The sequence below is a fragment of the Numida meleagris genome, chromosome 1, assembly GCF_002078875.1.
Source record: "Numida meleagris isolate 19003 breed g44 Domestic line chromosome 1, NumMel1.0, whole genome shotgun sequence".
NCBI lineage: Eukaryota > Metazoa > Chordata > Aves > Galliformes > Numididae > Numida > Numida meleagris.
Window position 1 is genome coordinate 122695571 of NC_034409.1, and position 17404 is coordinate 122712974.

General features: G+C 40.6%; 1 protein-coding gene across 4 annotated transcripts in view; it reads right to left on the minus strand.

Moving 5' to 3' along the window:
- Positions 1-17404, minus strand: part of SHROOM2 (shroom family member 2) — a 125116-nt gene that overhangs the window by 2852 nt on the left and 104860 nt on the right. For all 4 annotated transcript variants that reach the window (XM_021410810.1, XM_021410800.1, XM_021410816.1 and 1 more), the window contains 4 exons: positions 15574-16335; positions 10993-11544; positions 9097-9277; positions 4201-4473 (listed from right to left, as the gene is read on the minus strand). In XM_021410810.1, the coding sequence (XP_021266485.1) occupies positions 4201-4473; positions 9097-9277; positions 10993-11544; positions 15574-16335 (1768 nt within the window). The remainder of the gene's footprint in view (positions 1-4200; positions 4474-9096; positions 9278-10992; positions 11545-15573; positions 16336-17404) is intronic.

The window sequence follows — 17404 nt, forward strand, 5'->3', positions numbered from 1 at the left end:
GCGTTCACCAGCTTGAGACAACAGCTTCAGTGTTTACGTCGTACGTCTGTTTTAATTGCAAAGGCAAAGATTTTCTTAAACGCATAGAGAAGTGGAATAAGATTGCTCCTTAAAGATTATTATAATAAAATATATTAATAAACAGGGATAAGACTTAAGTCAGTGAAAGATGCACCATGACTTTCAATTGGCCTCAGCAGCACGAACTTCAAAGACTACTTTACTACTTAGTAGTTTGAAACAGTTGTCCAAGCTCTCCAAAATGAGACTTAACTCATCTACATCTTCAACAGACAGAACTGAACTTCCACACTGTAATAACTGTGGTTAGAGAACACAGAAGCATTCTAATTAATGGAGCAATTTATGCTCGCACAACTCATGATTTTGCACTTCTGCTTCAGTCTGCACAACTCTCCTGTGAGATGCGAAAACGTGTGGTCTTGAGAAATGATCAACAGTGAGAGCTGGGGAAAGATGATAAAATCAAATAAAGTTTCATTGTTGTTGTTAAAAAGCATCATCTTCCCAAAAGGGCTGTACACTTTCTGCTTCATGCCTTCACAATAATCAGTGTCTCTCAGCTACAACAGAGGAGGATATCTGAGGCATTGCCGTGCCACGGAAGGCTGCTTTGCCATTAAGTTTATTCTGGCCAGGTAGAAGTTCCTACTGTTTGAGAACTAATCTACAAAAGGTACAACACAAGAAAAAGAGATGTTGAATAGAGAACCACATACACATATCACAAGAAAAGTGAGGTTCATCTGACCGGTCTCTTCCTGTCTTCTAGTAGGCAGCCATGCCTGAATCGTTCAGCTCTGCTACTCCTTCAGCAGTACATGGAGTGAAATAGGAGTACTGTTAATCTAACCTCTTTCAGATGTCTGCCTAGAAACGATTGCCTTTTTCCAGCACTGATGAGTATGGCTGGACTACTCTGATGTCAGGAATTTCAGTATAGACTTCTGAACCTAGTCAGAAAGTGCCACTAAGAAGTACAATGCTGTAATTTTTAGCTTTGCTTCAAAGTTTTCTTTGAGAATCGATGTTTTCCAATAAACCACAATCTGCTTTTGTGAAGCTGTTCAAGTAAATTTGTCCTTTTTTTTCTTTCATTTGGACTTCATATGCTAAAGGACATAGCCTAAAGGATTTACAGAAAATTGTTTCTGTAGACTACAGAAATGGTCTTTTCAAGATAGAAGTATGAGACAAAAAGGGATGCACACCAGCGAGCTGTAACAGATATATGTCAGCTGTACACATATCCTGTGATGTCTCCTCTTGTATAGACCACTCAATGCTTAGAAGGTAAAACTCTTAAGACTTCTGCTGTTAGTGTACTGAAAATATGCAAACAAGATTAGCTCAAGGTTCAAGATAGCCATTGAAAACAACGGACAGAAATTATACATTATCAGACAATTCAGTCTTCCTTTGAGCATATGCCAAGGAAGGAAAAAAAACAAACATTTCAAGCAATTTGCAAGCAGAGCTATCTGCTGCAAAGAGATGGAAAGACTCTTCTCCAAAATTCACTAGCAGCCAAGACCAGAATACTTCTGCTGTTTGCGTACACATGGAGAAGCAGCATGAGAATCAGAATTTGATGAACACAAGAGGTCATATATTAACCAGCTGATAGCTCAGCTGCATAGTAATGTACCTAGTACTGTGGTGGGAAGTTCAGTTCTTTTAAAAATTCCTGAGATTTAAGTTGTACCATTTCTTCTTACCATGCCTGTGTCTCGCTCCAATTTACAGGAGGGAGAAGGGGTTCTTTTAATATATGTACAAGCATTACTCTTTGAGTAATGTAAATGGTAAAAAAGTAAATGGTTCATCAGACCTAGAGGCATAACTGCTTGTACACACCACACTGTCAGATGGGTTAGAGGCTGGTATCATCTGAGGGACTTCAACTGATTAGAGCAAAGCAGAGTGCAGAAAGCTTTTTTTTTTCCAGTTAGCATTGATTTGAGGCTCCATCCATTATCTGAAGCTGCTCTGATGGAACTATTTTTGGTTCTTCCCATTGAGAGCCATTCTCAGTAATTGCTGTTTTGAATCACAGCCATAATGAAAAGGGACTTCCTCCACCTATGTGACTTCCCAGCATCCAGTTCCTAAACTGCTATCCTTGTCACTTGTCCTTAGTCTAGCAGTAGCAGGTCTTGGGAGCCGACACACCTGATCAAATCTATGAACTGCTCATTCAGTGCTTTAGGGTTCTCGCTACATTTGGAGTTTGACTGATAAGGAAAATAATGGGAAGACATTGGTCTAGTTGTCTGGAATGAAGGGAGCTGGTAGCTATTTCAGATTAAATCACTTCCAGCAGCTAAAGTTGAAACACCTGATATTGTTTCTCATAGCACGAGACCTATGACAGACCACCTAACAGACAGAATATTAATTCAACAGTGATCATTTGCTTGCTGGCACTGTTTATTTACAAGTCCACTGAGCTGTTTGCTGGTTCCTAGAATGTGCAACACTACCAGAGAAATGTTTAATAACTTACACCAGCTTACAAAAAACAAAGCCCAAAAAACCAGTGATCACTAGGGACATGATCTCAGCATGGAAGTAATCTCCCCTCTATTTTATTCACGATACATTAGTAATACACCAAATACAATCATGTGATCTACAAAATAACAAATGATAATCAAAAGAAGCCACATATGCCAGCCTAAATTCAAAGATATACATACATACGTACCTCTGCACAAATTATATTTATAGTCACAAGTAAGTGGGGACATAATCCATTTGAGAAGCACGAGAAGCATGGTGTCAGTGCATGAGAAGGCAAATAGGAACTGGAATACATTAGGGGTTTAGATTTTTGTCAGTCTACACCTGACAGCAGAAAACACAGACAATTTCCGACCACCTTTACTACACCACCTACTTACCTTCTTCTTTTTCCATATCTAGTTAAATAAGTTATTTTTATCAGCTCTCAAGTTGCGTCTCCTATGTGCTTATGTTATCTGGTAACTCTTTCCCCAGCTTACGCTCCCATCTTTGAACCCATTAGGCAACTGCGACCACACTTAGAAAAAAATCTGTCTAAAAGAGGATTAAATTTCTCTAAGTTTCAGAAGCTTTGATCTGCCCTCTGATAAGCTGCCAAATACCTTCCCTTTGCGTCTATCGGAAAGGGGTCTGGACAGCCATTAAACAAGTGTGCTTGGCAGCAGACAGAGCCAAACAGCAAAAACACAGCTTCAAACTAGTTGCAGCACTTTGATGAGACAATGGAGTATGCTGAGGAAACAACATAAATCCACAGCACACGGGCAAAAAATTTGATACAATGCTGCTGGCACTTCAGCTCTCAGCTACAAGCTACAAATCCCACTTTACATTCATTTAACTGTAGAGGCTAAACTCACTTGACACATAATCCCTCCTATAGTTATTTTGACCTGTAATTTCTCCACATCTAAGTCTCTCCCTCAGTGCATATCCATATCCCTAGATATCTGCTTCCCAGCTAAGGACTGCTGGGATCTGAAACTAAATGAAGTGGTCCACCGTGTCCATAGGTAGGGTCCAACAGGTAAGAAGACCGTGAGTGCTTCTGAAATTTTCACATCTGCAGGGACTCCTTGATTACCAGGCTATTTTGGTTGCGTAAAAGATGTTTGGTACTGAAAAATTCTTTTTGCAGTGCTTCCCTATCTCCCTTTTTTATTTTTAAAACTTGTCCTTTCTTGCTAGGCGTTGTAGAGGAAGCTGGAGCACACAAGAAACTTCTTTGTTACAATCTCACAATTTTTTTTTAAAATCACAGTCCTTGCTGAGTATAAAGAAATCTGTAAGCTTTCTGAATTTCGACAGAAAGTCACACTTACTCCTTTTCCCATCTTTTGGACTGTCAGAGACAACAGTATTTTTATTTCATTAGTTATGCTCTCATCAGTAGCTTTCTTCTTTTGTTAATATTTTTGTAAGGAGCTTCTTTTCCAGTTATGTTGCCACCCAAAACACCACTTTGTCTGCCAAGCCACTTGTACTTTTAGCATTCCATGCAAAGGCAAAATGAAGAGATAAGTTTTAAGGAATCTACGGAAAACGCCTCTATGAGATGTATCCATTCATTATCCCTTTATATTTTAGATGAATACAAGGAAAAACCCTTTCAGATTCATTAAATGTGGCTACATTACTACTGTACTTTCTTACCCGCTCTTCAGGAGAAGTGTTTTCATCCAGGTTATTAAGAGCATTTTCCACCCGGGCCAGACGACCTGAAAGTGACAGCAGGAGGTTGACTACTTTGTCCAGGTCTCCGATGAACATCTTGAATTTGTCAAACTCATTTGGTTTGCAGACTTCTTTCACAATGGCTTCCACCTCCTCCCCCAGAATGTTGTTTGCTTGGATGTCTTCCAGAAGTGTTTCCCGAGCTTCCCTCAGCACTTGCAGCTTCCTACTAATGCTGTCAATGAGTTCTTGCTGTGGAAGATAATGGGGAGGAGAAATTATTAGCGCTACTCAATTTTTCCCCGCTTCTAATTCTGAAAGTCGCATCAGAAATCTAGCACTGCTATGTGATATTTTTTAATACACTGAAACTCCATGTGGCTTGGACAATGAGTGCATTATACATAAACTCATGTCTAAGGTAACGATAGCATCACTGGATTCAGAGGTTCAGAATGTACGGCTGCAACGCTCAGCTTGAGACCTGTGTTAAAGCAATTCACTTCTGTGGAAAAAAAAGATGGAAGATGTTTTTTTTTAAGTAAGCATTACTGCTGCTCCTTTGAACGCCTTCAAAGCCTACTAAGGAGCAGCATGAAGTACAGCGCATCCTCTTTCTAAATACTGTGCCCAGAGTACCATTCTGAAGGGCTCCATTTCAAGAAGGTAAATAGCACCAGAAAAACAATCCTGTATTTTCAACATGACAGTTAAAACTAGGGCACTACTAAGCTTTTTATTCCTTTCTGTAGAATGTTAACATCCTCCTCCAAAACAGCAGTCCTTCCACTCTCAGAAAGTCTTAATGAGTTATCACTGCCATACAGCATTTCTATAGGGAAACTGTAATCCCTATGGCACAGAACAGGAAACAAAATCTAATTCTAGAGTGTACAAAGCAGCCCCGTGCAAAGTGGCTCTCACAGAGGACCCAACTAATGCCATTTTGACTAGCATTGTCCTATGCCAGCCAAATATTCTATTTAATTTGCAGTTTGTCAGTTTCTCCAGTACAATCTCCCATTGCCTGGAACGTTCATGCCTTAGCTTGGAAAAATCATGCCAGGTGGGTCACCAGTAGAGCCAGACCAAGAATCCAAACATCCTCCCTTAATGACCTGTGCTCCACCCATGCTACCTTCCTGCATTTGGGTGGGAGGGCCTTGTCTCAGATATCCCCATTTGCCTTTACTCCTGCGTGAGAGTGGAGCTCCTTGCAGTTAGTCATCTACCCTAACAAGACATGAATCACTTTCCACAAATACCCCATTAAATGTATATGCATATTTGGTATTCAGCTACTTCCAGGTATGAAAATTCCCCCAAAGCATTCTTTAAACATACACCTATTGTTGCCATTTATAAATGAAAACTATAGTTTACAAAAGTCATTACTCCTTTTTTTTTGCAAAAAAAAATTACTCATTACATTCTTCAGGAACTCTTTCTAAATAAAAATCTGATTGCAAGCCTTAGTGATTACAGAGAAATATACTGGTAGCAGCTATTGCTTTCAGATGTCATGGAACAGTCATTGCCAACTTATTCTGGGAACAAAGAAAAGGCTGCCATCTTAACCAAAGGCAACTATACTCCGAGTAATTAACAGCCTTTTTGAAGGTAGAAATTCAAACACATGGACTATCTGGACTGGTATTCTCCTTTTTGATTTAATATACTCGGCCAGGTTAATCTGGTTTGGGGTTATCTGTTAGTCTGGGTGTCCAAAAGATTAAGGTAGTAAGCAGTTCTACAGATGCCTGCTTTACTGACTGATTAATCTGCAGGATTTGATTTTTTCCCTCTCTTCTTTCAAGGCAAATGCACAGTTTGATTTAGATTATGTAGGTCACAGTGCCAGGCTCTTATTTCCCTCAGATGACATGCACAGGCACTGCTGCTGTTTTACCATACGGAACAACAGAATACTGTTCTGTTCTATGTTACTATCTCAAATTTTTCATTTCTGCAGCGATTCCGTGACTTTCACTAATGAAAAAAGATTGTATACGTGCTCAATATTTACCAGTCTGGACTGACAGTCTAGAACAGGAATCCAACCGGGTTTCTTTCTTAAAAAATAATAGTTAGAAAAAAACATCTTTACAGTATCATTCTACTTACTTGTCCGTAAGTAGCTGAAAGTAGGCACTTAAGGAACCCTTTTGCAGGTGAGAAGACCATAAATATTTAACCCTCTTTTAGGGGTTAAATATGCCTACTCGGATAAAGCAGCTTTTGCATGCTGCAACTGTGAGCTCACTACATGCTTTTGCTAACCAGCAGAAAACCTGTACGACGCTCAATACTCAACGAGCCAAAAGATCTCCAGTCTACATTTGAAAACTGGCAGATGAATAATTTACACCTGTGAGTTCTGCACTTGTGAACAAGAAAAGAACAAAACCTGATCTTTCTCCCAGTAACTGCTGCTGATCTGACTAGCAACACAGAAAGTAGCAGAGCAGAGCGCTTCTCAGGTGGTTCACTCAGGTGCTGCTCAGCACGTTTACGTAAATTATTCTCCTTTTAGCTCATTGCTCCATTTCACATAAATCTCAGGCCTAAAAAAGAAACTAGCTTTTCTTCTATTATTGCTGAGACTCTTCAGGAGTTACTGATGGTTTCCTAAAGGCAGAGAGGACCCTACTCAGCCACATGTGGATTTTTGTAAGTACTAAAACTGTCTTGTAATGTCTTCAATGTCTGTTCAAAATTTTATAATTGTGGCAAACCTACTTTAAATTCAGCATGAGACACAAACATCATTCATGACAGGGATCATCCCAAATATATATTCTTTTATTTTGAAACACCTGTATGTGGAATTCCTCCATGTTTTTCAAAGTCATACCATCACTACAGCTAATAAAAGAAAAAAATAAATAGGAAAATAACCTAGATGTTTCTGGTTTGCAGAGAATCATTCCACAGCGGACTGAAATTGAGGTATCTCGAAACAGAACAGACTGATTTATAGGCATCAAGCAACAGGTTCTGGCTCTCCATCTCCTCTAAAATAACTGAAGTCAACATAAAGTGTGCTACTGAAGTGTTTGGGTCCTTAATGACCCTTTGTTAGGCTGTTGCTAAGTTGGGCCAAGTTGCATATCCTGGCTATATAATAAAGATGGCCTGACCCACTTACCACCAGTTATGTATGATTTCTGACAAGATCCAAACTGAAAGCCCACTGAACTAACTGCTCGCATCCTACTGCATGCAGAGGAGCAGGGAGAGATGTAAATAGCAATGTGTGACAGTATGCTTAGACTGAGAATATAGGAGAGCTCTGCTAAAAGCTCTTCATGAAGTATTTCCTTTCTCATATGGCTAGTGGTGTATACTGAAACTGAGGGGTAGGGGGAGGAAAATATAAAGGGGAATAACGCTTTTCTTGTTTACAGACACAAATAAAGCGTGGTTTTGCTTACAAATTTTTAATGTCTTGTTTGTTGGGCACACAATAAAAGGCATAATTTTACCTTCAGCCCACCCCCATTACATGTTTAATGAGAAGGAAACTAATTGCAGCAAAAATGATAAACATGACCATCACATGCAGCAGCAGATAAAAATGAATTATTCCAAATGCAGTGAAATCCTTAATTTGTCTAAGTAGTACAGCTGTCAGATACAGGGTCTCTGGCAAGAGGGCAAAGTCAGCTCTCTAGCAGCAGCCATGTCATGCCCCTAGCACAACATGCGGTACTGAGCTGTGTGATGTGGTGGGGGCAGTGGGAGAGAGGGAAAGACAAGAGTGGTCACAGAAAACACTGCAGCAGAAAACACAACTCCTCAAATTCAACGCAGGAGTTGTATGCCACTGAGGCAAAGGTGGGAGTCTCCTATGGAATGTCTCAGTCTTAGTGACTAAACATATTCCTAATGTTTAATTGAAAGATACTTCTTTGGGCCTGGATCACAAAATTGGAAGTTGATTATTAAGCAGAGGGCTGACTTTAATGAAGAAAAAAATGATCACCAGTGCATTACTGGCTTAGGCAGAGTTAAAATATATCACTTCAATTGAACAAACAAACCATTTCCTCCAGCTTACCTGTACTGAGAACTACATTAAAATATTTTGTGCCAAATCACAAATGAGATGAGAGTGATGATTTTAACACAGAGCAGCACTTTCTGAAACCACTGAATGCCAGTGTATCGTGATTTTCAGACCTAGCATACTATGCTGACCTTAGAGCAGAAACACTCAAGGATGGGAGTGAGGGTGGGAATGAACAAGAGCTGAGAAGACTCCCTCCCTTGTGATGTGTAACTTCCACGGCATCCACAAACCTGATTAGCTACCTCCCACCACTAATGCTTCTGTTTTCTGAAGTAGGAGAAACTGAGAGCAAAGTGGATTGCTCCTCATAAAAAAATGAAAAAAAGAGCAGGGGAGGGGAGAAGGAGGGAGACACTTTCCCTCTCACGACACACTGAAATCCCTGACCTAAATTTCAAAAATGCAGAGCAGCTAAAAGCACCACATAATGCTTATGTGGGATACATAAGGATTATTTTTTTCTTTGTGCACAGCAAGTGAGAGAAATGACTAATATCTCAAATGAGAAACAGTAATTGAAAATAAACCCCTCTAAAGTTCTCCCCTTGGGCCCTTCAAAAACGTGTATCAAGCTGCAGAAAGCACCTAACATAAAATTCCTAAATTCACAGTTGGACACTTACTCTCCACCTTGTCCACCTCCCCTGCCTTTCCAGTTCCCCCTAAAAACAGACTGAGTTTTCAAGTTGCCCTATACAACTGGAAGACCTTTTATTTAGAGTACTTAATCTATCAAATTCCTGCTTAACGAAATGCATGTGACTTTAACAGTATCACATTAACCATTTAGAAATGTCTTTTACCTTCTTTTCTGACAAATCATGATCCAGCTCATCTTCAGAATCATCTTCACTCTGCTGCTGTTGCTGCTGCTCTTGCATATCCTTCATTTTAATCAGCAGTTCAGCCTTCGGTGCAGATGTGCTGTAGTAAGTAGAACTGGTTGTCAGGGAGATGGCAGATGGCGCGTTCTGCTCTTCTTTCCTGGTAAAAAGACAAAACTCTTATTAAGTGTCTTGACATCCTAATCACTGAAAAGGACAATATTCTCAAGCCATCATTTCACCAACAAGCAGAGGGTTCAAACAGAAAGCAATTATATACGGAAATAGGATAAATAGATACTGTCTGTGAATAACTTTTGCGTGAATTCGACACGTATCCACTAAAAAAGAAAACTGAAGTGGCGAAGAAGAGCTTTCACCATTACAGTGAGGGAAATGGAACTAAGACATTTCAAATGGAATTCACGGAATCATGGAATCACCAAAGTTAGAAAAGACCTCTAAGGTCATCCAGTCCAACTGTCCACCTATCACCAACAGTTCCCACTAAACCATGTACCTCAGCGCTACATCTAAACATTTCTTGAATATTTCCAGGGACGGTGACTCCACCACCTCCCTGGGCAGCCTGTTCCGGCGCCTGACCACTCCTTTGGAGAGGAAGTCTTTACTAATGTCCAACCTGAATCTCCCCTGGTGCAACTTGAGGCCATTCCCTCTAGCCCTATTGCTAGTTACATGGGAGAAGAGGCTGATCACTACCTCACCACAGCCCCCCCTTGGGTTCTTTTAGTAAGCAATAAGATCTGCCCTAAGCCTCCTCTTCCCCAGACTAAACAATCCCAGTTCCCTCAGCCACTCCATGATTTGTGCTCCAGACCCCTCACCAGCTTCGTTGCCCTCCTCTGAACACGCTCCAGGGCCTCAATGTCTTTCTTGCAGTGAGGGGCACAAAACTGAACACAGTACTCAAGGTGCAGCCTCACCAGGGCTGAGTACAGAGAGATGATCACTTCCCTGCTCCTGCTGGCTACGCTATTTCTGATACAAGCCAGGATGCCATTGGCCTTCTTGGCCATTTGGGCACACTGCTGGCTCTTGTTCAGCTGAGCATCAACCAATATCCCCAGGTCCATTTCCTCTACACAGTCTTCCAGTCACTCTGCCCCACGCCTGTAGCATTGTGTGGGGTTGTTGTGGCCAAAGTGCAGGACCTGGCACTTGGTCTTCTTGAACTTCATCCCACTGGCCTCAGCCCAGTGATCCAGCCTGTCCAGATCGCTCTGTAGGGCCTTGCTACCCTCAGGCAGATCAACACTTCCTGCCAACTTGGTGTCATGATATGTTCTATTTTAATAAATAGTGCAAAGACTTCAGCATCAGACAGGTATCCTTTCAGGCTGCCAGATGTAGGATAGATACTATAGTTGAACCTTTTTGGTTGTGGAACTACACATGAACTTTTGAACAAAGCTACAACTTAATTTGATAACTTGGTTCAGGAAAACAGAAGACCTATACAACATAAACATCCTTCTGTGGAATTTTACATCTTTACTTTAAGTTCCCTTTGTAAATTTTCATCACATAATTACTAAAATATTGATCCTTTTCTATCAAGTTACCAAACTGGATAATCTTGGTAAAATATCTAACTTCTATGACAGGGAAGAAAAAACTTATTCCTTAAATCGTCACATGAATAGTTTTCAGCCAAGTGTCAGCTAACTTTTAATACTGTACAACACTTCTTTTTCTGTAATTAATTATATTTATTCCTGATTGCTATTCTAATGGAAAACTCTTATAAAAGTTGCAAGATTAAACAGGAAGATCTTCATCCCTCCAGGAATATTCATGCACCTTGGACAGCAGCTTGCAAGGAACTACTGGCCTACAGAAAGTGATACTCACTTCTCTTCTGAAATTTTTGGAGAAGGAACTTTTGGAAGGAGCTTCCTGCGCTGCTGAGCTTCTTCTAGGAGGTGTTCATCTTTAGGGAATATTCCAACCATCAGATCCATTGCTGTTTTTATTTTCACATTAGGATCCAGGATGTCTGCTAGAGATTTATCTCTTCCCACAATCTCTCTGGCTAGTTCCTCTGATTTCCAGTCTTCCAAGGTCTTCTCTTTGGCCTTTACATAGCTGACAGGCGGCACAGCAGCACTGCTGTCCTTCAAGTTGTTCCCAGGTTCTTCAGCTGGTTGAGGGTCAGTTGATTTGGTTTTGGTTTCTGGCTCTGGCTCTACACCTTGCCTGGTGTAAGCACAGAATCGCGAATAGGATTGCTCAGAAGTGCTGAGTGTTTTAATTTGGTCCTTTTCCAAACCGCTGGGTAAAGCAGGTGGCTCCATTGTACTCACAAGACTTTGCCGACTCTCCTTTTCTGCACTGCTCTCCGAATGAACTATCTTGATGGGAACCATTTTCACTGTAGTATTGTTGTCTATCACTCTTTCAATTCTAGAAAATGAGAAAAATTAATGAGAAAGTTAAGAATCTTACATCTTAGTTCTTATCTACAAATCACGGGAAACTCAAATATAAAAATAGGCAGATGAAAGATCTAAGTAATGGAACATTACTTGTACCACATCTCAAACCCTAAAATTGAGTGTTTTCCTTTCTGCCCACACATTTCTTAATAGCATTAGTTCGTTTGTAAGTAATTCTAATATCAGCTTGGCATGATGCTCACCGAACAGGAATTCTGTTTCTTTTTGTGAACACGAGGGTCCAGCCCCAGGCCCTAGTTTTCAAATGGTGCTGTTGAACAATCCTTTGCTACCACACATTCAGAGGACAACATGCCTCGAGCTCAAACCCATTGGCTTGCAGACTCAGCAGCAGCCTCAGCTTTCAGCCTGACAAGTTATTTAGCTGCCTGGGTAGTTTTTGGTGCTCTCACATCAATTCCTAGCTCTTCCAAGGGAAAAGACAACAGACCAGATGGAAGCACCCTACATGCTAGGCCTTTGCTGAGCTACAATAGTCACACATAGAAAACCCAGAAATTTTTCAAAACATAACTATATGATTAAAAAAAATCCTTATTTGTAAAATTTCCTAAGAGATACAGAAGGTTAGTAATTAGATCCCACTGTTGCATCCTATTTTTTTTTTACCTAAAGGACAAAAATCAGCCACACCAAAGGGTAACATACACAATTCTGCATATTCCTTTTAAGGGAAGCTTATAGCCAAAATCGGGCACCATGTAGTGCAAAGGGCCACCTTGGACATTCAAGAAAGAAAGCTACTTAAAGAGGTGGCTAAGATTTTAAATTGGACAATAACATGTTAAATAACATTACTAAAACATTTGTACTGTATGTAAACCATATAAGAAACTAAATTCTAGTTTAGTGGTTTTGAGTTTGCAGAAAGTTTAAAATTATTGTCATAATGTGGGTTTGGAAGCCCTACAGCAAGTAAAGGAACATTGCCTACTAGCTAAAATATCTAGTTTCATCTGGCTTGCTTGCTTGCCGCCTTCCATATAAGTGACCAAGACATACTACAGCTTGTTTTCTCTAAACATGGGCGTGTCACTTTTCTTAAATATAAACTTATACTTTTCCGCACTGTACTTTTCTTTTGCAAAGAACAGAAAAATCTATTTGACTTTGTCTTTTACAGAAGAAGCATCTTATATTTTAAATGTATATTTGCTTCTGAAAAGCCTCCCAGTAGACACTTACTTTCCCTAAGTGCTTTGCAGGCATCCCTTCGCACACTGATCCAGCATTTGGGGCAGGTCTTCTATCCCGTGTTGAACACTAAACAACTCCCACAGGCTTACAGCAAGCTTGGATAAGCCAGTGCTGTACAGCAGTGATGGCAACACAGGCACAGGCCACCATTTATTATTAACTTTCTGACATAGCCAAAAGAACACTTCCTTAAATGTGCAATCCTCCTTTGCATGCATTTTTGCCCTGGCTCCTCCACTGCCATCAGATCAGGAATTTTGCATTCAGGATGACTGTTATTTTCAAGAGCTTGCTCTCGTCTCTGCTTTTCAGTCTGAGCTCCTTATAAGTATAATTGCTCTCTTCATGCAGTCTGGTCAAAATGTTTCTGGCTGAACCATGTCAAGCCACCTCCCTGCCTTCTAATTTTTTTTTTTTTTAAATAAAGCCTACACCTTTCAGATCCAACAAGACTCCATGAGGAACACATTTTTGAATTTGACGGAATTACAAGATCAGTGCTTAAGTGTGGGAGGGGCAGTTGGAAGAAAATACATCAGTTGATGGCAATTCTTCATCTAAAATGATCACCATCTCTTTTGGGACTCTAGGTACTTTCCTCTCAGCCTAGCATAAGACTTTCCAGATTTTTAACACATCATCGGACCAACTGATTTCAGTCAGAGCAAAGACAGTTCAATGCTGAGTGTTTCTGCATCCAGCATCCCTGCAATTTCTTAAGATTTTGCATTTGTGGGGAACCACCATGAAAAACTTGGATTTGCAGCAGCTCTGGTTGCGGCTACTGGGAAGCTTTATTCTAACCATACTCACAAGTCACTGCTCTGAGTGTATGTTTACTGGAAATCAATCAGCACGCTCCTTTCATCTTTACCATTGTGAAACATTCTTCCCTGGAAATAACTGGGCTCTACACATGGCCGGTATTTCCACACATCACACTGTCTACCTAAAAAGTTGCAGGAAACCTTGCACACTAACTCAGTTAACACTGCTGATAAACACGATACCTTCCTCAAAGAAGAGTAAGCAGCCACATGCTGGCAACATCAAATACTGACTGCCTACAGCATGCAAACGGGCATGTCAGAGAGCTCACACACAAGGAACTAATAGAAGTAGTAAGTCAGAACTAATTAATCACTTATTAATACAAATTTGCTTGACATTTTACTCATGTGAAATAAACATCCGACAGAAGGTTGAGAAGTATGGCTTGCACGTCTTTCCATTTTTTGCCATCCACACCTGTTTCATTAAATAATGTAATTAGGAACTGAGCATAGATTTAAATTTAAATCTTAAATTGTTAATGAAAGATATGGTGGGTTCAGTGCTGTACACTGCTTTCAAAGTATCATTCAGGTATGGGCATATAATTAAGCACACCTCAGTGTGCATTTGAGCATTAAAGCTCAGTGAAAAGGAAGACCACGTACAATTAGCTTTTTTTTTTTGCATCTTTTGTGTCTATTACTCAAACAATACCTTACAGAAGTCTCTACTGTCATCTCCCTTTGCAGACAGGTGTTAGAGATCACACAACAACAACCCGCACTTTTCTTACGATACTTTATTCTCTCTTTGTCTTAAGAACACTGCAGGGTGAAATTTCATTGTTACCTCCTTTTCAAAGAAGAAAATTGTCAAGGCATGCTTAACATGCACAAAGAAAATTAAGTCAAATTCGCATTCAGCATCCCTGGCTCCCCTCAACCTCCAAACTCACTTCATCGACTCAAGGCCTCCAGCTCGTTATCCAGGGAAAAACAGAATGAGAACTGATGCTGGCTTTAAGAGATTTGTTAAAAGCCAAATTAAGTCACTTTCTGCCACTGAAAATATCCAGGGAAAAAAAAAGAAAAAAACAATTTATGTTTTCCATGTCATAAGGCACTGGAAAACAGGATGACTGAGTCTATTCAATCATTTACACTACAGTAAAGAAAAGCAACTCCGACTGCTTTTGCACAGAGAAACAATCTCAGCATTCAGATAGCTTGGATTTTTATTTTCATTTTTTAACCATGAATTATAGTGCTGAAAGATTTATGAAAACTAATATTCCCGAGCTTCCTGGACAAGTTCATTATCTGGCAGAAGAATAACCTTTTATGAGATGAGCAACATATGACAATCACAGAAATCAATTAATTTCAGCTGGCTCGTCTAATCCTGAGTTTATCTACACTGATACTCTCTTGCAGAACCTTCAGCCCACTCCAATAAGAATAGCAATGCAGTCCCCTCAGCAGACTACTTGGAATGCCAAATTTCATTGTAAAAGGAACACAAACATAGTCATAATTTGGCAGTACACCTTACTGTGTGAGCTTTCAAACCAGATGTTCTCACAAAGGATTACAGCTTCCCTTCCCTTCCCATATCTGCTTTGTTCCTACACTGATTCTTATTCATACAGAGCCTGGGGTAGAGGAAATGACAACGGTAAGCAAATGTTCCGATTCTACCCAGACGTACATTGGAAAATCAATTTGAATCTAACCCATTTTCTACTATCTACCAGCTTTAACTCCTGAGCAGCATCCCTCATTATTAAGCATCAGCCAACTAAAAGAAACCACAGACCAGCTGAAGGATTTTAGTGGAATTCCACAGAAGTCTTAGGTCTTTTTCGGATATACTGGAACGTCTTAGGCTTAATGAACCCAAAGGATGGGCTTCTGCTTCTTTCAGTGAAGGAGCAGAACAGTCAACCATTAATAACGCCTGAGAGGGCATAAGGGTGTTAAATTAACAAAGGAATTAGGGCTAGTACCTGGCTGGGTTGTCATCCTGTACAGACACAGGAGGTTTATCAGTGAGCTTCTGTGGTGCAAACTGAGGAGAAGGGGACCTTGATGTCTCCATGTCAGGTTTCTGAAGGTACCGGTACTTGCTGGAACTTAACAGGGATTCGGACTTAAGGTGCGTTTTTTCTTCTAAGTGCTGACAAACATTCTCTGTGGATGATGCTTGCAGAGGCTCCTGTGGATTATCACTCTTTAGTTTTCCATTGAAAACTGCGGGACTCTGACAGAGAGACGAGTGACTCGTAAACGCTTCAGCAGAGCTGGGGGAAGAGGACGGAAAGGGGCGGCTGGATGCTGCCAGCAAGGATTCAGAAGAGGCACCAAGCGATGGCGCAGAATTGTCCGGTCGCCTGTATTTATCTCTTTTAGGCGGTGGAGGCCTCTGAGGAGCAGGTCCACGTTTCTTATTGAGCAGTGCGGGCTCTGTTCTGTGATTTTCCTCTCCGGTGCCCTGGGACAGACGCGAGTGGTTCTCGTTCAAGGTCTGTGGCTCAGAAGATGAGAGATGAGGCAAACTGCAGTCCTTGCTCTTCTCGTTCACGTTTTCCTGAGAGTATCTGTAATCACTAGGCAATGTCCCAGATCTCCCGCGGCTTTCGTGAGACAAAACCGCCGGCTCTCTTGCATGCAAAGGTCTGACAGATGCCTTCCACTTGTGGCCTATATTCTGGTCCAGCTGATCCCTTTTTTCCCGTGGGTTTTCTCTTAGGGCCCCGATACCAGCTTGCCTAGGGAGAAGAAAACATCATTAGCATGCTGCTGTATTATTTCTGAGAGGCCACAGATGATCTAGGAAGCCTGAAAGCTTGAATACTGAGATCACATCAAACATTTAATACTAACTCCTGCAATTCAGAGTAAGTATACAGGACAAAAACATTCTCCGTGTACATAATCTAACATGATGAGTCAAAGCATAATGTCATGCTAAATTAAGGTATGTAGTATCACAGGATGCGACACAACCTTGAGTTAACCTGAAGCACTGCAGTGTACGTGGCAGAGCTAAATGCACAGCAAAGCTGAAGCACTAATGCATGTGGCGTAGCCAAACGTGCAAATGTTTTTCTTCTATTTCTGTTCTAAAATGTAGTTCTACTCCTGTTTCAGAGTCAGCAATGAAGTGCAGAAAATGTGTTTCTTCTGTACATGCAAAATTAATACTTAGGTGTCGCTTTAAATAAGCACTCAATGTTGTGAATTTTAATTATGAACTTTTGAGGTTGAATTTTTAGATATGCAAAACCGGAGAAAAATGAAGCAAAAGTGCAAACAAAATGTTTGCTGAAGCTAAACGTCAGCATAAATGACAAACAGTGGCCAAAAAGGCCTTACTCTACAGAGCAATATTTTTTATTTTATTCCAATTTTGTACCCTCTGTTTGTGCAGTCAGGAAATAGGCTCTAGCAGCTCCAGGCTTGTGCTCTGCCACAAGAAATGTAGTTCATTTGCCTTCACCAGATATAGACTGAGAAAGAAAGACAAGAGAGAAAAAATAAAGTACCTCTGGAGCCCTGAAAGGAGACAGGTTTGCTCTCTGCTAAAGGAGGCTGAAGAGACACTGAGAGATTAGAAAAGAAGCTGCTCAGAAAAGTAAACAGCTTCAGAGAATTACTAACGTCACCTGTGCTGCTGACAGCTCTGGACTCTGCATTTTGATGTGTACATCCTTTAGATGTGCACTGCCCAAGTTGTCCTTTGAGGGGACTGTGAAAGAGTCATCTTTCCCAGCCTATTTATGAAGTATGGTTGACTACAATTTTCAATGTAAGCAAGTTACTGAGCTTACCGTACCA